Raw genomic sequence first — 22,925 nt, forward strand, 5'->3', positions numbered from 1 at the left:
TATTTCGTTTCTTTACTTGATTACAAAATATAGTATTGAAGACATGGTAGTATTTGAACAGTTTTTTTGCCATTTCAAGATTTTCTCAAATAATGGAAGAAGCACGCTGAGTAAAAGTAAAAAAACCTTCCATTATTTGTGAACAAATGTTTTTATTGTTCTCATTTTTATATTTTTCAAAACTAAAACAAAAAAAGAAACTCGTATACTGTAAATTAGTAATCTAGCTTTGGTAAGAATATAAAGCTGTACAAATAAAAATAAATGTATAATGTTTCCAATGCATCATACGGTTTTATTACGTCAATACTATTTTCAAATCAAGTTGTTTAATATTCTTAAATAAAAAATCTGAAATAGACTTAAAAATGAGGACACCTCAAAAAGAGCGAGAGAGAAATGCTTGTTTGGTTGCGTACCACAAAGGAATAAAAAGTCGAGATATAATAATAGACGTGTAAAACGAGAGAGTTAACATTGAAAACGGAATAGCATGGAGAAAAATAAGCGTTGCTCAGTCAGTCAGTTCTGCCTGTCTATCAGCCAGAACGTGCTGACTACGTTTTTGAGTCGTTTTTCGCTTCGCCATTCGATTTTAAAACGTGTAAATGTGAGAATCGTAATCTTTATTTATCGGCACGTTTCACAATCAACTATCAGTTTTTCCCATCAAATATCGAACCTCGGCTTCTGTTTAAATCAATTTCGTAGTGAACGATCTTAGTATTTTCAATTTAAGTGAAAAATTTACCAAATCAAATTTTTATATATCGTATCATGGACGTGACGATATTTGTGTTTTTGGAAGTACAACAACGTGACAATGTCTGAGAAAAACAATTCTAGGAAAGAAAATGAATCAAAAAAAATTAAACGAGGTAAGTTAAAAAATTTAAAGAAAAGCTTTGTGTTTATAAACTCTTTGTCCTTGTTTTGTGTACACAAAGAGTGATGGTTTTTCTTGTGGTTTTTCCCAGAAAGGTTTAATAGCGTTTAACTTCGACCCGCTTTTATCCAGTTCTAACTGAAACAAACATTAAATGCAATTGAAGTGCAGTTTAATTTATCGGTACAGATAAATATTTTCGAAATCGTTAAAATGATTTAAAAAATTTCAAACAATCTGGAATGTCTTAATTGTACAAACATTGTTGAAAAATTTTAAAAATGATTAAGCGTTTTAAAATTTAATCAACATCCTTTAATCATTATTCACCAACAAAAATCGAATATTTCTTTGTTTTAAGGTAATAAAAAAATCTTTTTATTTACGGTTTGATATTGCTTACTTTAATGTGTGGTGACTCCTTATCATATGCATGATTCACTTATATATCCGCGTGGGTAATATTTGATATAAAGTTACAATCTCAAAAGGAACAATAATAAAGAAAGTAATACATTATGGAAAGTTTTTGATTAAAACTGTACAGTTAACTACATCGGTATTGATTTTTCCACTGACATATTCGGTAAGTGAACGAAAAACACGAGGAATAGGCCGAACATGGTTTGGTTTCCGCGGAAAATTTCCACGTGTATGAAGAGAAAAAAACGATTGACAATCTTAAAAGAGTTTCAAAATAAATCAGATTTAGTTTGTTGTTAATAAGTTTTGACCCAATCGATTTTGATTAAAATAACAATTAAATAATGAGTTGTAAGATACGAAGATGAACTCGACGAGTAAATTTAAAAATGTACAAAAAATAAAGAACCATCGGGTAATGACTTTGTTTACTTGGAAAGAAACGAGGTTCAATGTCAACGATTGTAAAAAGGTAATATTCATTGTGTATATTTGTTCGGATGCCAAATGAAAAATACAAATCGTAAATATCAACATTTAATATCGATAACATTTTTTATCAATACTCGTATAATTTTTTCTAAAGGTGTCTCAATCAAAGAAAGTAATGAGAAAAATATGCGGAATTGGAAATTAGTACCACCGGATGGAGGATGGGGTTGGTTGGTCCTTTTTGGGGCCACGTTAGTAAACATCCTCATTCCAGGAACCGTTAAATCGTTTGGCGTACTTTTCGTCGAATTTCTTGAAGTATTTGATGCTGGACCTTCTGCAGCCGCTTGGATACCAGCTTTATGTTACTTCCTTTACAGCTCTTTAGGTAAATACATTTCATTTATTTTTAATTTTTTCTAATTATTTTATTTTATTTTATTTTTAGGCCCATTATCGAGCATACTTTCACTCAAATATTCTTATAGAACTGTTACTCTTATTGGTGGAACATCTTCTGCTCTTGGTATGATCATTAGCTTTTATGCTGATTCTGTTAATTATCTTTATATAAGGTAAGAAGGAAATGAATTAACACACTCAAGTATTATTTTTGTCTTCACCTCTATCAAGTCCCTTTGCAGTCTTTACGCAAATTCTGCTCATCATTAGTTTGCGAGCGATACTTTTCTATTATTTTTTCGATATTCCATATAGTTTCGCGGAAAATCGCGATTTAGTTGGACTCCATGCGGGGAGAGGAGGAAAAGATGGTCCTGGTGTGTGTTCCAGAGACAGGACGTCGCGCCTTATTCCTTTATGTGGGTAAGATAAAGGCGCGACGTACTGTCTGGAACGCACCATCTTTTCCGATTGAACGAAAAGGGATATTTTATCGATATCTTCGCATATCGATCTCTTGACTTTTGGACTAAAATTTCATTTCATAATATTATATTATTTACTTACAATATTTATTTATGTAGGGTTGCGCTAAAATTCAAGGTCATTTCTTTATGAAGTATTTTTAAACTACTATCGGTGCGAAAAGTCAAGGCCCCTCACTTTAGAGATCGATATCTCGGCAACCACTCGATAAAAAAGATTGCAACAAAGTTTGTTGTAATCACTGAATATTTTTACATAACATATGTTAATTTAATAACTTTCGGATCATCGGTTTTCTTTTTATCGGGAGTTAAATCGATTTTTTACGTTACCGGCGACTTTATCCACTTTGCGATTTTTTTTCTCAAAAACTATGGGACGAAAGAATTTCAATTTTGAACGGGTGGGTAGCTTGATGTGTTCTTAATAAGGGGCATAATTTATTTTTTCGATATTCCATATAGTTTCGCGGCGGAAAATCGCGATTTAGTTAGACATCATGCGGGGTGAGGAGGAAAAGATGGTCCTGGTGTGTGTTTCAGAGACGGGACGTCGCGCCTTATTTCTTTATGTGGGTAATATAAAGGCGCGACGTACTGTCTGGAACGCACCATCTTTTCCGATTGGACGGAAAAGGATATTTTATCGATATCTAAAGTGAAGGGCCTTGATTTTTGGCACGGATAGTAGGGTTAGCCTAAAATTTAATTTCTTTATATTGTATTATTTACTTACAATATTTATTTATGTAGGGTTGCGCTAAAATTCAAGGTCATTTCTTTATGAAGTATTTTTAAACTACTATCGGTGCGAAAAGTCAAGGCCCCTCACTTTAGAGATCGATATCTCCGCAACCGCTCGATAAAAAAGATTGCAACAAAGTTTGTTGTAATCACTGAATATTTTTACGTAACATATGTTAATTTGAGAACTTTAGGATCAGCGGTTTTCTTTTTATCGCGAGTTAAATCGATTTTTTACGTTACCGACGACTTTATCCACTTTGCGATTTTTTTTCTCAAAAACTATCTGACGAAAGAATTTCAATTTTGAACGGGTGGGTAGCCTGATGTGTTCTTAATAAGGGGTATATTTTATTTTTTTGATGTTCCATATAGTTTCGCGGCGGAAAATCGCGATTTAGTTAGACATCATGCGGGGTGAGGAGGAAAAGATGGTCCTGGTGTGTGTTTCAGAGACGGGACGTCGCGCCTTATTTCTTTATGTGGGTAATATAAAGGCGCGACGTACTGTCTGGAACGCACCATCTTTTCCGATTGGACGGAAAAGGATATTTTATCGATATCTAACGTGAAGGGCCTTGATTTTTGGCACGGATAGTAGGGTTAGCCTAAAATTTAATTTCTTTATATTGTATTATTTACTTACAATATTTATTTATGTAGGGTTGCGCTAAAATTCAAGGTCATTTCTTTATGAAGTATTTTTAAACAACTATCGATGCGAAAAGTCAAGACCCCTCACTTTAGAGATCGATATCTCCGCAACCGCTCGATAAAAAAGATTGCAACAAAGTTTGTTGTAATCACTGAATATTTTTACGTAACATATGTTAATTTGAGAACTTTAGGATCAGCGGTTTTCTTTTTATCGCGAGTTAAATCGATTTTTTACGTTACCGGCGACTTTATCCACTTTGCGATTTTTTTTCTCAAAAACTATCGGACGAAAGAATTTCAATTTTGAACGGGTGGGTAGCTTGATGTGTTCTTAATAAGGGGCATAATTTATTTTTTCGATATTCCATATAGTTTCGCGGCGGAAAATCGCGATTTAGTTAGACATCATGCGGGTTGAGGAGGAAAAGATGGTCTTGATGTGTGTTCCAGAGACAGGACGTCGCGCCTTATTTTTTTATATGGGTAAGATAAAGGCGCGACGTACTGTCTGGAACGCACCATCTTTTCCGATTGGACGGAAAAGGATATTTTATCGATATCTAAAGTGAGGGGCCTTGATTTTTGGCACGGATAGTAAGGTTGGACTAAAATTTCATTTCTTAATATTGTATTATTTACTTACAATATTTATTTATGTAGGGTTGCGCTAAAATTCAAGGTCATTTCTTTATGAAGTATTTTTAAACTACTATCGGTGCAGAAAGTGAAGGCCCCTCACTTTAGAGATCGATATCTCCGCAACCGCTCGATAAAAAAGATTGCAACAAAGTTTGTTGTAATCACTGAATATTTTTACGTAACATATGTCAATTTGATAACTTTCGGATCAGCGGTTTTCTTTTTATCGCGAATTAAATCGATTTTTTACGTTACCGGCGACTTTATCCACTTTGCGATTTTTTTTCTCAAAAACTATCGGACGAAAGAATTTCAATTTTGAACGGGTGGGTAGCCTGATGTGTTCTTAATAAGGGTGCATAATTTATTTTTTCGATATTACATATAGTTTCGCGGCGGAAAATCGCGATTTAGTTAGACATCATGCGGGGTGAGGAGGAAAAGATGGTCCTGGTGTGTGTTTCAGAGACGGGACGTCGCGCCTTATTTCTTTATGTGGGTAATATAAAGGCGCGACGTACTGTCTGGAACGCACCATCTTTTCCGATTGGACGGAAAAGGATATTTTATCGATATCTAAAGTGAAGGGCCTTGATTTTTGGCACGGATAGTAGGGTTAGCCTAAAATTTAATTTCTTTATATTGTATTATTTACTTACAATATTTATTTATGTAGGGTTGCGCTAAAATTCAAGGTCATTTCTTTATGAAGTATTTTTAAACAACTATCGATGCGAAAAGTCAAGACCCCTCACTTTAGAGATCGATATCTCCGCAACCGCTCGATAAAAAAGATTGCAACAAAGTTTGTTGTAATCACTGAATATTTTTACGTAACATATGTTAATTTGAGAACTTTAGGATCAGCGGTTTTCTTTTTATCGCGAGTTAAATCGATTTTTTACGTTACCGGCGACTTTATCCACTTTGCGATTTTTTTTCTCAAAAACTATCGGACGAAAGAATTTCAATTTTGAACGGGTGGGTAGCTTGATGTGTTCTTAATAAGGGGCATAATTTATTTTTTCGATATTCCATATAGTTTCGCGGCGGAAAATCGCGATTTAGTTAGACATCATGCGGGTTGAGGAGGAAAAGATGGTCTTGATGTGTGTTCCAGAGACAGGACGTCGCGCCTTATTTTTTTATATGGGTAAGATAAAGGCGCGACGTACTGTCTGGAACGCACCATCTTTTCCGATTGGACGGAAAAGGATATTTTATCGATATCTAAAGTGAGGGGCCTTGATTTTTGGCACGGATAGTAAGGTTGGACTAAAATTTCATTTCTTAATATTGTATTATTTACTTACAATATTTATTTATGTAGGGTTGCGCTAAAATTCAAGGTCATTTCTTTATGAAGTATTTTTAAACTACTATCGGTGCAGAAAGTGAAGGCCCCTCACTTTAGAGATCGATATCTCCGCAACCGCTCGATAAAAAAGATTGCAACAAAGTTTGTTGTAATCACTGAATATTTTTACGTAACATATGTTAATTTGATAACTTTCGGATCAGCGGTTTTCTTAATGTGTATTATCTATTGTCTATCGGACGAAAGAATTTCAATTTTGAAAGGGTGGGTAGCTTGATGTGTTCTTAATAAGGGGTATGTTTTATTTTTTCGATGTTCCATATAGTTTCGCGGCGGAAAATCGCGATTTAGTTAGACATCATACGGGGAGAGGAGGAAAAGATGGTCCTGGTGTGTGTTCCAGAGACAGGACGTCGCGCCTTATTTCTTTATGTGGGTAAGATAAAGGCGCGACGTACTGTCTGGAACGCATCATTTTTTCCGATTGGACGGAAAAGGATATTTTATCGATATCTTCGATCTCTAAAGTGAGGGGCCTTACTTTAGAGATCGATATCTTCGCAACCGCTGGATAAAAAAGATTGCAACAAAGTTTGTTGTAATCACTGAATATTTTTACGTAACATATGTTAATTTGATAACTTTCGGATCAGCAGTTTTCTTTTTATCGCGAGTTAAATCGATTTTTTACGTTACCGGCGACTTTATCCACTTTGCGATTTTTTTTCTCAAAAACTATCGGACGAAAGAATTTCAATTTTGAAAGGGTGGGTAGCTTGATGTGTTCTTAATAAGGGGTATGTTTTATTTTTTCGATGTTCCATATAGTTTCGCGGCGGAAAATCGCGATTTAGTTAGACATCATGCGGGGTGAGGAGGAAAAGATGGTCCTGGTGTGTGTTCCAGAGACGGGACGTCGCGCCTTATTTCTTCATGTTGATAAGATAAGGCGCGACGTACTGTCTTGAACGAACCATCTTTTCCGATTGGTCAAAAATTTAATTTTTTATATTGTATTATTTACTTACAAGATTTATTTAATGTTAATTCTTTTTTTTATAGTTATGGAATATTGGTTGGAACAGGAGCTGGATTGGCGTTTCCACCCACCGTGTATATAGTAACAAATTATTTTGAAAGATTACGCGGATTAGCAAATGGAATATGCATATCTGGATCAGCGATCGGTTCAATAATTTTACCACCACTTTTAAGAATACTTTTAACGAATTATGGTTACCGAGGTGCGGTATTAATAATGGGTGGAGTAACGTTAAACGTTTGGGTTGCGGCTCTTTTCTATGAACCCGTTGAAAAGCACATGATAAAAGTGCCAAAAAATACGGATAAAATCATCGAAGAAGATGAAGAAGAAGAACCGGAAGATCATCCGTTGTTTCGTCCAACGTTCCAACTTAGTAGCGATGATCAAAGCGGTTTAAACTTAACTAGAAACAATTCTTTCGCGGATACAACTCAAGATTCGTTTTTTCGAAGTCCAAGCACGAAGGAACGTAAAATAAGCGCGACATCTAAAGGTGAATTAACGAGAGTAAGAAGCGGCGCTGCTTTAAGAAGTAATAAAAATAGTTCTTCCGGTTTGAGTTATTTAAATAGTACTTCCGGTTTAGATGCGGTACCGGAAAATGAGATTCAAAATAAATTGTTAAACGTAAAACGAAGTCGAACGCCGAAAAGAAGTCCGTCAACAAGTTCGTTTCAATACGTTTCGACACCATATCACGGAAGTACATTAACGTTACAACCGGAAATGATCGCGAGTACATTTAGTTTAAAATCGGCTGCCAAAGACGAAGTGAAACCAAAAAACAAATTATTTGATATCACGCTATTAAAAGATCCCGTTTATTTAATTATTTTAATTTCAAATTGTACAAACGCTATAAGTTATACAAATTTTATTATTTTATTACCATCGTATGCGTTAGTATTAGGTTTTGGTAAAGATAGCGGTGCACTGTTGCTCTCTATTGTATCCGCTTTTGATTTAGCTGGAAGAATTGGTGGTTCAGCTTTATCAGATTTACCAATAATACCAAAAGAAGCTTATTTTATCGGTGGTCTTTTAATAAGTGGAATATCTTTAGCATTATTGCCGTTAGCAAGTGATATTAAAGTAATTTGGGGTATTTGCGGTATATTCGGTTTAGCTTCCGGCATTTACGTCGGTGTCACAGCTGTTATAATGGCGGATTTGCTCGGTACCGAACGCATACAATCATCGTATGGTATTTCATTATTCGTTAACGGATTAATACAATTAGTTGGCCCGCCGCTTTGCGGTTTATGGATCGAAAAAACCAATTCTTATTCGTCGCTTTTTTCCTCTTTGGGTGTCGTTTTGATTATTGGTGCTTCAATTTGGGGACTATTACCATTTGTTAAGCGTGACAATCGGGACACCAATCAAGAGGAAACCACTACCGAATGTTGAGTTTCGGACAAATTAAATATACAGGGTGTTTATTTACGACTTAACATTCGTACTTCCAAATAATTAAAAATTATTTTATTCTCTAAAAGTTAAAATAAACACTTGTTTTTGTAAAACAAAATATAAGTTATTAAAGTTACCATTTTTTTTTTAGTACGAATTAATTATTTTAACGCAATTTTGTAGTTCAAAAAATCTCGAAAAAATCTTTTTGTGTTCCTGCCATGTTTAACTTATATTTTGTATTTTATAGTATTGTTCAAATTTATTTTAAATTAATTTTAATTATATTTTATTAATCTATTTGAAGATTCTGTATTGTTTAATAGGGGTGTGGCAAAAAGGAGGGGTGACTTTGAAACAAATGCGTAACTATACTGTCTTTTGTTCCTTGGCGCTATGTGGTAGCATAATAATTGTAAGAATTTCCCTCCCTAAATCTTATTAATCGTTTCAACCCTTACTTTCTGCCACATCATATATATATAAATAATAAAATATGTTATTTAATTCGTTGAAACAATTATTTTTAATAATTATAACTAAATCCTATAATAAACTGCGGGAGACAATATCTATAAAAAAGTGGACATAGCATATCTCCTAGTCGTGATATATAAAGCGATTAATAGGACCAAAGACGTGAAAAAAAGTGAATGTTACCGTCCAAAAAATGAAAAGAATATAATTCCTTGCCAATTGATTATCTTTATATCTATGTCTTCCGTAGTGGAATGCTTTTAATTAACATATTTAATTTATAACATTGTTTTAGTGGTACAGTATTGTGCATATTCAACTTTATTAGTACTTTATTAATTAATAATTCAATTTTTAAAATAATATATGTATTTATATATATTTATGTAATCATTTACACCATTAATTAATCCATTGATTTACAAAACTGTGTTATAGTATAACATATTAATGTATTTAAAAAAATGAGTCATTATAAGTTTTCTAAAATTTAAAAACCTATTTTATTTAAACATCCATTTATGTTGGTTTCCACATAACCAGTTGCATTTTTCTGTTTAATTCTTCTAAGATAACAGCACATTGATTTTGCTTTTCAATACTTAGACCTAACATAACATCATCTTCTTCTTCCTCCTCTTTTTTCACCTTTTTCCTTCTGGGTTTTGACGCATCCCTTTTACTGCCATCTTCATCATTCTCACATTCGCTATTCCTTGCTTTTGTCTTAAACAAACCCCTCTTAAGCAAATCACTCATAATTACCATAGGATATAATAACAATCTATTTTACCTTCTTAATTTGTTTATCATATTCTAATATATCGTAATAATCGGGTTTTTCGCGACGAACACGCTGAGTTCTACGTCGATCATCCGATTGTGATAAAACTTTGCTCGTTCGTCTTGCATTGAAAAATGAATACCCACAAGGGCATGCTTTGCACGCCACTGGTACCTAATCGTATCGTATTTAAAACATTTCGTAACGAAATTTGATATTGTACTTACTTGCTGTTCACATTTCGGGCAACCTTTGGCTATCATCTTATGTTTTGGCATTATATTTCATAACCATATCATTTGACAGTAAATTATTTTGATAATATAGCGTAGAATTAACTTGGAAGATCTCTGCATTATCGGCGAAAATTAAAATTACATCTCCCTCTATCCGAGAAAGGTAGAATTAAATTCAAAATTATTGTAGGAATCTCTTAAAAAATATAAATATTACATTATACGATGAAATACAGATGGCGCTGATTTAGAAAACTTAAAAAAATTGTTCTTAGATGTCACAGTATTATTTATGTTGGTCAAGCTTGTTTTTAAATCACTTAGATCGATATAAACTAAATACACAAGAGATGAAATAAAAGTGAATTTGATGCGTATCCTATAAACCCCTCACATGGTGAGGATTTAATGGAGGCTGTCAAAGGCAGCTTTTGTGAAAAGGGCTTTTCGCGCGATAGGTGCTATTAGAAAATTAGGGAAGGGTAGATTTGCAGATTAGGACGACATATCATTAGTCGTTCAGTCGTTAGGGAAAGGGACGCGTTAAAAAAATCGAGATCAATCCTATTAAATACGAGGACGAGACATCAATCCGAACAAGGGCAAGAGGAATTGAAGAGTACTTGAAGATCCTTTTAGGAAAGCCGCTGGTATAAAACTCGCGTAAACCTCGTATGAGTCTGTATAATTGGATGACACGCACAGATCAACTCGTATATGTAATACATTTACAAGTTAAAAAATTTTTATGCAAAAATATAATTATATGTATATGAACAAAATAAAAGAAAATTTCCACATCAAAAGCACTACCCGTAAAAATAACGACAGCTCTTCCGATAAAATCAAAGGTCCCGACGTCGAGGGCGTCATCACAAAGAAATTCAAATTTCCAACTCGGTGGGCGAATCCGCATGAATTTATTACGACTTCGTCTACCGACGGTTCTCCCCACGTTTTTTTTTTTTCAAGAAACTCCAATATTTTTTCATTCGGCAATTCGCTTTTTTTTTCTCTTTCACGAGTGGTTAATAACTTCTTCAAGCCCCCATTTTCTGAACCACTTCGTCTCTAACTCTATATTAAATAACTTCAAAACCTTTATAATACGATAAGTGTCCATTAAATCATATTTAATTTTACATTCTTTGATATTAAGTGTTTATGCATTTGGGTGTTATAAGGAACATAGATATATACAGTGTCTTAATTAATTATCGTACCCGACGTCATAATATGCAACCAATAACGCGATTAGCGTATTGCAATACGAATATTGTGATATTGGTTGCATCTTGTAATGATGACGTCGAGCACGATAATTAATTAACACTCATTTTTGATCGTTTTGTGCTTACGTGTACAAAATGTACTTGAATGTAAGGTATCTCAACTTAAATCTGAAGTATCTCGAATGAAGTGGAAGCTAATAAATTTTTTTTTTGTCTCAATACGAAATCTTGTTTATTTTGTAAAAATAAGATTAATGTTAAATTAATTAATATTATAATTTTGCAGAAAATAAGAAAGAGTGTTCACATTGAGAGATCAGCATGAAATGATCACCAAGAAAATTTGTAGTTAGAAAGTTAGTCGAGAGAGGCGGCCAGTCGAAGGGCAGGTGTAGTAACTGAGCAAGCGCCGTCAAAGAATCGGGAATCGACAAACGAACAGCTGCAGATCCCCGGGGACCCTGCTAACTAGGTACCCGGTATAAGCACCGCCCCTGCCGCGTTCCTGCCCTGGAAGAGGCCAACGAGCCGTTCGCCGATTGGTGGCACGGAAATAACCTAAAGTGAGCACATCCTTTGGACGATGCCATTGGTTGTATAGAACCATACTGGGTCCGCTGGATCCTCTATTCCAAAGATACACCTATTTGCCCTTTGGATACTCAAGTGGGGATCGCGTTGGACCACCAGCTAACGGTTACTCGTCGTTCCTTGGCTCCTTGGTCCTTTGCTCTTCCCGCAGCCTTCTGACCTTCGACCTTCGAATTCATCCAATATGTGCTAAAAAACCAAAATGCGATAAATCAGGAAATATTTTCAAAAACGCCGCGTTATTTTTGCGTTTCAAAGTGGTGATTCGAGACATCAGTGAAAAACAGTTTTTATTATTTCAGTTCAATTAATGTTGATGTGCACTTTAGTTTATCCTTGGTTTATTATTAACAACCTGGGGTTTTAAAAACTTGATGCTTGCGGGTTACACATTTAAGGTAAGTTTTTAGGTCTTTATAAAAATATATTTTTGTTGGAGACGAGGTCATTTATGGGAAAACTTGCATATCACATATCAAAATTGCAAATTTCCAAAAACAAAAACAACATGGTCGAAAATTATCAATATCTCATCGTTGAGTGAAATTATATCATATATTATTTATGTGTTATGATTAGGTTAGTTCTTATGGAAAAATTTATAAATTAATTATAATAAAAGTAGCAAATTTGTCAAAAACGCTAATATTAAAAATTAAAAACTGCGAAAAAGTATGGTTAACTAACTATTGTACGTCATTTGAATGGCAGAACTATAATATTAATTCAAATTTGTTGGTTCCAATTGCAAATTTTAAAAAACAAAAACAACGTGGTCGAAAAATATCAAAATATCATCGTTGAGTGAAGTTATATCATGTGTTACATCATTAGGTTACTTCTTCCGGAAAAATTTCTAAACTAATTATAATAAAAGTAGCAAATTTGTCAAAAACGCTAAAATTAAAAATTAAAAACTGCGAAAAAGTATGATTAACTAACTATTGTACGTAATTTGATTGCCAGAACTATAATATTAATTCAAATTTGTTGGTCCCACCGTAAAATTTCTAAAATTAATGATATCAAAATTGCAAATTTTAAAAAACAAAAACAACGTGGTCGAAAAATATCAAAATATAATCTTTGAGTGAAGTTATATCATGTATTATTCATGTGTTACATCATTAGGTTAGTTCTTCCGGTAAAATTTCTAAATTAATTATAATAAAAGTAGCAAATTTATCAAAAACGCTAAAATTAAAAATTAAAAACTGCGAAAAAGTATGATGGACTAACTATTGTACGTCATTTGAATGGCAGAACTATAATGTTAATTCAAATTTGTTGGTCCCACCGTAAAATTTCTAAAATTAATCATATCAAAATTACAAATTTAAAAAACAAAAACATCGTGGTCGAAAAATATCAAAATATCATCGTTGAGTGAAATTATATCATATATTATTCATGTGTTATGATTAGGTTAGTTCTTATGGAAAAATTTCTAAATTAATTATAATAAAAGTAGCAAATTTGTCAAAAACCCTAAAATTAAAAATTAAAAACTGCCAAAAAGTATAATTAATTAACTATTATACGTCATTTGAATGGCAGAACTATAATATTAATTCAAATTTGTTGGTTCCACCGTAAAATTTCTAAAATTAATTATATCAAAATTGCAAATTTTAAAAAACAAAAACAACGTGGTCGAAAAATATCAAAATATCATCGTTGAGTGAAATCATATCATATATTATTCATGTGTTATGATTAGGTTAGTTCTTATGGAGCAATCTCTAAATTAATCATAATAAAAGTAGCAAATTTGTCAAAAACGCTAAAATTAATAATTAAAAACTGCGAAAAAGTATGATTAACTAATTATTGTACGTCATTTGAATGACAGAACTATAATATTAATTCAAATTTTTTGGTTCCACCGTAAAATTTCTAAAATTAATCATATCAAAATTGCAAATTTTAAAAAACAAAAACAACGTGGTCGAAAAATATCAAAATATCATCGTTGAGTGAAGTTATATCATGTGTTACATCATTAGGTTACTTCTTCCGGAAAAATTTCTAAATTAATTATAATAAAAGTAGCAAATTTGTCAAAAACGCTAAAATTAAAAATTAAAAACTGCGAAAAAGTATGATTAACTAACTATTGTACGTAATTTGATTGCCAGAACTATAATATTAATTCAAATTTGTTGGTCCCACCGTAAAATTTCTAAAATTAATGATATCAAAATTGCAAATTTTAAAAAACAAAAACAACGTGGTCGAAAAATATCAAAATATAATCTTTGAGTGAAGTTATATCATGTATTATTCATGTGTTACATCATTAGGTTAGTTCTTCCGGTAAAATTTCTAAATTAATTATAATAAAAGTAGCAAATTTATCAAAAACGCTAAAATTAAAAATTAAAAACTGCGAAAAAGTATGATGGACTAACTATTGTACGTCATTTGAATGGCAGAACTATAATGTTAATTCAAATTTGTTGGTCCCACCGTAAAATTTCTAAAATTAATCATATCAAAATTACAAATTTAAAAAACAAAAACATCGTGGTCGAAAAATATCAAAATATCATCGTTGAGTGAAATTATATCATATATTATTCATTTGTTATGATTAGGTTAGTTCTTATGGAAAAATTTCTAAATTAATTATAATAAAAGTAGCAAATTTGTCAAAAACCCTAAAATTAAAAATTAAAAACTGCCAAAAAGTATAATTAATTAACTATTATACGTCATTTGAATGGCAGAACTATAATATTAATTCAAATTTGTTGGTTCCACCGTAAAATTTCTAAAATTAATTATATCAAAATTGCAAATTTTAAAAAACAAAAACAACGTGGTCGAAAAATATCAAAATATCATCGTTGAGTGAAATCATATCATATATTATTCATGTGTTATGATTAGGTTAGTTCTTATGGAGCAATCTCTAAATTAATCATAATAAAAGTAGCAAATTTGTCAAAAACGCTAAAATTAATAATTAAAAACTGCGAAAAAGTATGATTAACTAATTATTGTACGTCATTTGAATGACAGAACTATAATATTAATTCAAATTTTTTGGTTCCACCGTAAAATTTCTAAAATTAATCATATCAAAATTGCAAATTTTAAAAAACAAAAACAACGTGGTCGAAAAATATCAAAATATCATCGTTGAGTGAAATCATATCATATATTATTCATGTGTTATGATTAGGTTAGTTCTTATGGAGCAATCTCTAAATTAATCATAATAAAAGTAGCAAATTTGTCAAAAACGCTAAAATTAATAATTAAAAACTGCGAAAAAGTATGATTAACTAATTATTGTACGTCATTTGAATGACAGAACTATAATATTAATTCAAATTTTTTGGTTCCACCGTAAAATTTCTAAAATTAATCATATCAAAATTGCAAATTTTAAAAAACAAAAACAACGTGGTCGAAAAATATCAAAATATCATCGTTGAGTGAAGTTATATCATATATTATTCATGTGTTGTGATTAGGTTAGTTCTTATGGAAAAATTTCTAAATTAATTATAATAAAAGAAGCAAATTTGTCAAAAACGCAAAAATTATCAATATCACATTATTAAGTGAAGTTATAATCGTGTATTATACATCATTAGAAAGGTAAAGCTTTATACTATGATTATTTCATATAAATATTAATTCAAATGTTCTTCCGAAACAAATTAATTATAACAAGATAAAATTTTCCAAAAACGCCGTGACCTAAAATTATTAATATCTCATCGTTGAATAAAGTTATAATCATTTATTCTATATTGTTAGAAAAATAAAACTATATACTTTAATCATCTCAAATATATATCAATCCAAATATATTAGTTTTTCCGCAAAAAACTCTAAAATTAATGATAATAAAAACAGCAAATTTGTCAAAAACGCTAAAATTATCAATATCACATCATTAAGTGAAGTTATAATTGTGTATTATACATGATTAGAAAGGTAAAACTTTATACTGATGATTTCATATAAATATTAATTCAAATGTTTTTCCGAAAAAAATTAATTATAATAAAAAGATAAAATTTCCCAAAAACGCCGTGACCTAAAATTATCAATATCTCATAGTTGAGTAAAGTTATAATCATTTATTCTATATCATTAGAAACCTAAAACTATATACTTTAATCATCTCAAATATATATCAATCCAAATATATTAGTTTTTCCGGAAAAAACTCTAAAATTAATGATAATAAAAACAGCAAATTTACCAAAAACGCTAAAATTATCAATATCACATCATTAAGTGAAGTTATAATTGTGTATTATACATGATTAGAAAGGTAAAACTTTATACTGATGATTTCATATAAATATTAATTCAAATGTTTTTCCGCAAAAAATTAATTATAATAACAAGATAGAATTTACAAAAACGTCGTGACCTAAAATTATGAATATCTCATCGTTGAGTAAAGTTATAATCATTTATTCTATATCATTAGAAAGCTAAAACTATATACTTTAATCATCTCAAATAAATATCAATCCGTATATATTAGTTTTTCCGGAAAAAACTCTAAAATTAATGATAATAAAAACAACAAATTTACCAAAAACGCTAAAATTATCAATATCACATCGTTAAGTGAAGTTATAATCGTGTATTATACATCATTAGAAAAGTAAAACTTTATGCTATGATTATTTCGTATAAATATTAATTCAAATGTTCTTCTGAAAAAAATTAATTATAATAAGATAAAATTTCCCAACAACGCCGTGACCTTAAATTATTAATATCTCATCGTTGAGTAAAGTTATAATCATTTATTCTATATCATTAGAAAGCTAAAACTATATACTTTAATCATCTCAAATATATATCAATCCAAATATGTTCGAAAATTAATGATAATAAAAACAGCAAATTTCCCAAAAAAGCTAAAATTATCAATATCACATCGTTAAGCGAAGTTATAATCGTGTATTATACATCACTAGAAAGGTAAAATTATATACTATGATTATTTCATAAAAATATCAATTCAAATGTTCCTCCGAAAAAAATTAATTATAATAACAAGATAGAATTTCCAAAAACGCCGTGACCTAAAATTATCAATATCTCATCGTTGAGTAAAGTTATAATCATTTATTCTATATCATTAGAAAGCTAAAATCATACACATTAATGATTTCAAATAAATATTTATCTAAATTTAATAATTGTCTATAACTTGTTGTATAATTTTTAATCTTAAATTTCCTCTTAGATCACACACATTTCGGCGAATGTAAGCGCGACCAAAAAAATAATCGCGTCCGTTTTCCCTACAATAAAGAGAGAAACAATAACCACTCGAAGATATGTATTCGTCGGTTTAGTAAATATTGATTGCTTTTACAAGTTTTAAGTGGCAAGGGGCGAAGGGGTTTCGCGGTGCCCCCAAAGCTGGCATTGTTTTATCCTTCGAGTGCTTTTGAAAAAATACAGAATGGCACGCCCGTGCTTACTGGCTGTGCCTTTTCAATCACCCCGTATAAAACGTCTACGATTTAATTTTTTATTATCCATATACATTTTTATTTACATCGAAGTATACGGAGAGTAGTAGACAAATTTTGTTCATGTTTGCGGTTTCCTAATTGAGGTGTGGGCTTTGATTGGATCATTTCAGTGTCAATATGTTCTTCTTGTTAATATTAATGTTGTTTCTTAATCTTTTGACAACTCCAGGAATAACTCTGTGTTTATTCTGATAGACAATTTTATCTATGGTCTCAGTAAACTAGATATTTCTGATATTTCAAACAAAAATTTCATTTAGGTAAAGTACACTGTGTTAATTAATTATCAATATTGCAAGTATGCAACCAAACACGCAAATCGCGTATTGCAATACCAATACTGTGATATTGGTTGTATACTTGCAATGAATTAAAGTAGTGTAAGATAATAAAAAGTACCGTAAAAATAATGTGTTAAAAGGCACGGTATGAATAAGTTTAAGATATAAACAAATAGTTTACACCCTAAAAGGAAACTACGATAATTTAGAACGATGTATGAAATAACTTCCTGCGTTTAATTTAGTTTCTGTTTAACAAATTTTAGTAATGGGGCACTCAATTTGGGGCACCCTCGCCGCGGACTTGGGTTAACTAACTGGTTGAGTGGCTCATAACCTTCGATAAACCCTTGTTTATTACATGTAGTTACAGTGTTTTCGGGAGGGTCAGAGGATGTTGTTACCAGCGGCACACGTTCCATAGATGATTTATCGTATTTAAGTACCCCTTTAAAGACTTTAAATGTTTTTTAAATTAAAATAGAATGAAATGAAAAGAAAAAACTAAAATTAAAGATGTTTACTAACAATTTATAAAACAAACATAATAAAACCATTGCCTTTGTTGTTGTGTACACGATAGTAAGCGTGTAACCGTTTTTGATTTGAGTGGGGTTGGTTTTTGCCCCTTCTCAAAACAGATTTAACCGAACATATGGCCTATAAGCTTTTTACTATTTGCAATGGCCTCAAGCAAAACTCGCATTTACGAAACATATGCTACAAAATCATCTTTTTATTCAATTTAATCACTTCAAAATGTCAAAGAAAAATTATCTGGCACCTCCACCACATTTCTCAATCATTTTCAAATATATATGTCAAGTATGCAACCAATATCACGATATCCGTATTTCAATACGCAAATCGCGTTATTGGTTGTATACTTGCAAAGATGACACAAAATTAATTATTAATTAAATATTTAATATATTTTAAAAATAAACGTATGCTTTAAAAAAATATTTAAAGCTTTATGTTAATGCTGTAGAAATCCAGAACTTCCGGTCTGGCACGAGTCGAGGGGGATTTTTATTGTTCAGGGTAGGTGACGGCAACGACGACGTCGCGTTCTTGTTCATTATGTCATCTGATCCTTATTAAGAAACGATTTTTTAAAAAAGAGGAACGAAGAAAAGGAGAAGGAGGAGTTGTAGGCCGCCGCTTTTCAATGGTCCCTCAGCATCTGTCCGCACTTCCGCCGACGGTGTTCCGCACGAGCCCTTTTACAATACCCACTTCGTCGACGCAAAAGGAACGTCCACGTTGCGCGGAAGACGTCGAGAGATTCTTCCTGAACGTCTCTTATTATTATTATTAGGATCAAATTGCTATACAATCGACTTTTATATACATCTGCTCGATTTGATATCAAATAAACCCCAAATATATAACTAACACCGGAACTACGAACACAAACGCTCAACGTCAAACTGCTGAGTACAATTTCAAAATTTATTTTACAAGAAGCTACAATTAAACTTCCAGGACCTGAAGATGCTTTTTGCTTTGCAGGCGCAAGCAAAATTAATTGCAGAAATGAATGTAATTAAGAACGAAATTCTAAAGTCTAGCTTCGTATGTTATAGAATTTTGATGATTGAATATAATGCGTTATTTTGATGCTATTTAACTACTATGCAACCAATATTACAGTATTGGCACTGCAAAATTATCGATTATTTCAAAAATTTATTTCTCAAGAACTAAAAGTGATTTTTCAAAACGGCTTTTTGCATTAAAAAGAGGATACTTTAATTAATAATTGGTGATATTTCCACAAGGATCCTTCAAGAAATTCATTTTATAGCGAATTTTGAAAATTATCGTAACATCGAAAATTTTATCAAAACTTCAAATATTGTTTTCTCAAAAACTAAACGGTATTTTTCAAAATAGGTTGGGTCATTGGAAAGAGGACACTTTTATTAACATTTTGGGAAATTTTTATCCAAAAAATCGATTTTATACGAATTATTAAAATTTAATGGGCGGAAATTACAAAATCGAAAAAATTATCGATTATTTCAAAAATTTTTTTCTCAAGAACTAAAAGTGATTTTTCAAAACGGCTTTTTGCATTAAAAAGAGGATACTTTAATTAATAATTGGGGATATTTCCACAAGGATCCTTCAAGAAATTAATTTTATAGCGAATTTTGAAAATTATCGTAACATCGAAAATTTTATCAAAACTTCAAATATTGTTTTCTCAAAAACTAAACGGTATTTTTCAAAATAGGTTGGGTCATTGGAAAGAGGACACTTTTATTAACATTTTGGGGAAATTTTTATCCAAAAATCGATTTTACACGAATTATTAAAATTTAATCGGCGGAAATTACAAATTCGAAAAATTATCGATTATTTCAAAAATTTTTTTCTCAAGAACTAAAAGTGATTTTTGAAAACGGCTTTTTGCATTAAAAAGAGGATACTTTAATTAATAATTGGGGATATTTCCACAAGGATCCTTCAAGAAATTAATTTTATAGCGAATTTTGAAAATTATCGTAACATCAAAAATTTTATCAAAACTTCAAATATTGTTTTCTCAAAAACTAAACGGTATTTTTCAAAATGGGTTGGGTCATTGGAAAGAGGACACTTTTATTATCATTTTGGGAAATTTTTATCTAAAAAAACGATTTTACACGAATTATTAAAATTTAATCGGCGGAAATTACAAAATCGAAAAAATTATCGTTTATTTCAAAAATTTTTTTCTCAAGAACTAAAAGTGATTTTTCAAAACAGCTTTTTGCATTAAAAAGAGGATACTTTACTTAATAATTTGTGATATTTCCACAAGGATCCTTCAAGAAATTAATTTTATAACGAATTTTGAAAATTATCGAAAATTTTATCAAAATTTCAAATATTGTTTTCTCAAAAACTAAAAGGTATTTTTCAAAACGGGTTGGTTCATTGGAAATAGGACACGTTTAATAACATTTTGGGAAATTTTCATGCTTATATTCCAAGAAATCGATTTTATACTATAACAAAAATAGGAAAAAGTAAAAACTTTTATAAAAATATTAAAAATACTTTATTTATTTCAAAAAGTAAACATGTTTCGAAACAAATGTTTCATCTTCAGTACCTGTTTTAGAAAAAAACGAAAAAATTGAACAAACGTTAAACGGAACGACAATAATAACGGTAAAAGGTGAGGATATCGGATTTGAAAACTTAATAATTACAAAATGATGGAAAAATTTAAAATATGTTGGAAATAGGAATGAGTTTTGTTTTTTTTTCTTAAAATACAAAATATTTCTAAAAAATTTTTTTATACAAAATCAAAATAAATAAAATCCTTTAAATTTCTTGGAAATTAACTTATGTTAAGGATGTGATTGTAAAAACATTATATTAATAGTACACAAACAAAATCTAAAAATTTGACGGGTAATCACTTAAATTTGTGGTGTAAACGAATATATTTATTATCTAGAGCTTCGTTTAATAAATTATCGGCGTTATTTTTTGATTGTTTGGAGATTTTATACGAATTATTAATATTTAATCGGCGGAAATTACAAAATTCGAAATAAATTATCGATTATTTCAAAAATTTATTTCTCAAGAACTAAAAGTGATTTTTCAAAACGGCTTTTTGCATTAAAAAGAGGATACTTTAATTAATAATTTGGGATATTTCCACAAGGATCCTTCAAGAAATTAATTGTATAGCGAATTTTGAAAATTATCGTAACATCGAAAATTTTATCAAAACTTCAAATATTGTTTTCTCAAAAACTAAACGGTATTTTTCAAAATAGGTTGGGTCATTGGAAAGAGGACACTTTTATTAACATTTTGGGGAAATTTTTATCCAAAAAATCGATTTTACACGAATTATTAAAATTTAATCGGCGGAAATTACAAATTCGAAAAAATTATCGATTATTTCAAAAATTTTTTTCTCAAGAACTAAAAGTGATTTTTCAAAACGGCTTTTTGCATTAAAAAGAGGATACTTTAATTAATAATTGGTGATATTTCCACAAGGATCCTTCAAGAAATTAATTTTATAACGAATTTTGAAAATTATCGCAACATCGAAAATTTAATCAAAACTTCAAATATTGTTTTCTCAAAAACTAAACGGTATTTTTCAAAATGGGTTGGGTCATTGGAAAGAGGACACTTTAGTAACAGTTTGGGAAATTTTCATATTTATATTCCAAAAAATCGATTTTATACGAATTATTAAAATTTAATTGGCGGAAATTACAAAATTCGAAAAAATTATCGATTATTTCCAAAATTTATTCCTTAAGAACTAAAAGTGATTTTTCAAAACGGCTTTTTGCATTAAAAAGAGGATACTTTAATTAATAATTGGTGATATTTCCACAAGGATCCTTCAAGAAATTAATTTTATAACAAATTTTTGAAAATTATCGCAACATCGAAAATTTAATCAAAACTTCAAATATTGTTTTCTCAAAAACTAAACGGTATTTTTCAAAATGGGTTGCGTCATTGGAAAGAGGACAATTTTATTAACATTTTGGGAAATTTTCATCCAAGAAATCGATTTTATACGAATTATTAATATTTAATCGCGGAAATTACAAAATTCGAAAAAATTGTCGATCATTTCAAAAATTTATTTCTCAAGAACTAAAAGTGATTTTTCAAAACGGCTTGTTGCATTAAAAAGAGGATACTTTAATTAATAATTGGTGATATTTCCACAACGATCCTTCAAGAAATTAATTTTATAGCGAATTTTGAAAATTATCGCAACATTAAAAATGTAATCAAAACTTCAAATATTGTTTTCTCAAAAACTAAACGGTATTTTTCAAAATGGGTTGGGTCATTGGAAAGGGGACACTTTTATTAACATTTTGGGAAATTTTCATACTCATATTCCAAAAAATCGATTTTATACGAATTTTTGAAACTTAATCGGCGAAAATTGCAAAATTCGAAAAAATTTTAGATCATTTCAACCTGATATAAATAAAGTTGTATCCAATGAAAAAGTTGAACTTGATTATTATCTGCAGTGTCCAACACCTAAAAGAGATATTAATTCCTGTGAATGGTGGAGTACTAAGTAATAGGTTTTTTTGAGGTGTTTGATGTTATATGAATGTTTTCATCTAGTAATAAATATCGAAGGGTTTAAAAAATTGATTTAAGTAAAGTCAAATAATTTGCATCGTTGCGCCTCCGGGAGTGATGGAAACCGAAGCGAGGCCGAGGGGCCCTGGAAAGTGGAAAGCCGGAAAGGCGATGGGGTTGGCAAATCAAACATCCCGGCGTAATTCGATAAATATAATACCGGCGAATTGCATTCCGAAAATGTCCGCTATTTAACTACACCGACGTCGACGT

At 30.7% G+C, this 22,925-nt stretch overlaps 2 protein-coding genes and 1 long non-coding RNA gene across 7 annotated transcripts; 1 reads left to right on the forward strand and 2 right to left on the reverse strand.

Annotated features, from left to right (window-relative positions):
- Positions 1–274: 274 nt before the first annotated feature.
- Positions 275–1,370, reverse strand: LOC139430998 (uncharacterized). Its single transcript, XR_011641350.1, has 2 exons — positions 1,290–1,370; positions 275–1,024 (listed from the first exon to the last, which is right to left on the reverse strand). It is a non-coding gene; the product is annotated as an uncharacterized lncRNA (long non-coding RNA).
- Positions 504–8,951, forward strand: LOC111419194 (solute carrier family 16 member hermes). Of its 4 annotated transcripts, none has more exons than XM_023051969.2 (4): positions 504–878; positions 1,896–2,129; positions 2,190–2,316; positions 7,049–8,951. In XM_023051969.2, exons 1-4 carry the CDS (start codon positions 824–826, stop codon positions 8,439–8,441), a joined length of 1,809 nt encoding a protein of 602 aa, XP_022907737.2. In that variant the 5' UTR covers positions 504–823; the 3' UTR covers positions 8,442–8,951. The 4 variants fall into 4 exon arrangements, with proteins under 4 accessions (XP_022907737.2, XP_022907739.2, XP_022907740.2 ...); XM_023051971.2 differs by lacking the exon at positions 504–878 and adding an exon at positions 960–1,247; XM_023051972.2 differs by lacking the exon at positions 504–878 and adding an exon at positions 1,375–1,472.
- Positions 8,952–9,272: 321 nt separating this feature from the next.
- Positions 9,273–10,036, reverse strand: LOC111419195 (UPF0547 protein C16orf87 homolog). Of its 2 annotated transcripts, none has more exons than XM_023051974.2 (3): positions 9,933–10,036; positions 9,715–9,879; positions 9,273–9,647 (listed from the first exon to the last, which is right to left on the reverse strand). In XM_023051974.2, exons 1-3 carry the CDS (start codon positions 9,981–9,983, stop codon positions 9,441–9,443), a joined length of 423 nt encoding a protein of 140 aa, XP_022907742.1. In that variant the 5' UTR covers positions 9,984–10,036; the 3' UTR covers positions 9,273–9,440. The 2 variants fall into 2 exon arrangements, with proteins under 2 accessions (XP_022907742.1, XP_022907741.1); XM_023051973.2 differs by having other exon boundaries at positions 9,273–9,662.
- Positions 10,037–22,925: the final 12,889 nt, after the last annotated feature.

The sequence above is a fragment of the Onthophagus taurus genome, chromosome 8 (assembly GCF_036711975.1).
Source record: "Onthophagus taurus isolate NC chromosome 8, IU_Otau_3.0, whole genome shotgun sequence".
Classification (NCBI taxonomy): Eukaryota; Metazoa; Arthropoda; class Insecta; order Coleoptera; family Scarabaeidae; genus Onthophagus; species Onthophagus taurus.

Coding starts and splice junctions, on each gene's coding strand:
- LOC111419194 (XM_023051969.2), top strand. CDS start 824: ATGTCTGAGAAAAACAATTCTAGGAAAGAAAATGAATCAAAAAAAATT. Junction 879..1,895: donor ATCAAAAAAAATTAAACGAG/GTAAGTTAAAAA, acceptor TTTTTTCTAAAG/GTGTCTCAATCAAAGAAAGT. Junction 2,130..2,189: donor CTTCCTTTACAGCTCTTTAG/GTAAATACATTT, acceptor TTTTATTTTTAG/GCCCATTATCGAGCATACTT.
- LOC111419195 (XM_023051973.2), bottom strand. CDS start 9,983: ATGCCAAAACATAAGATGATAGCCAAAGGTTGCCCGAAATGTGAACAG. Junction 9,880..9,932: donor GCCCGAAATGTGAACAGCAA/GTAAGTACAATA, acceptor CGATACGATTAG/GTACCAGTGGCGTGCAAAGC. Junction 9,663..9,714: donor ATGATAAACAAATTAAGAAG/GTAAAATAGATT, acceptor GATTTGCTTAAG/AGGGGTTTGTTTAAGACAAA.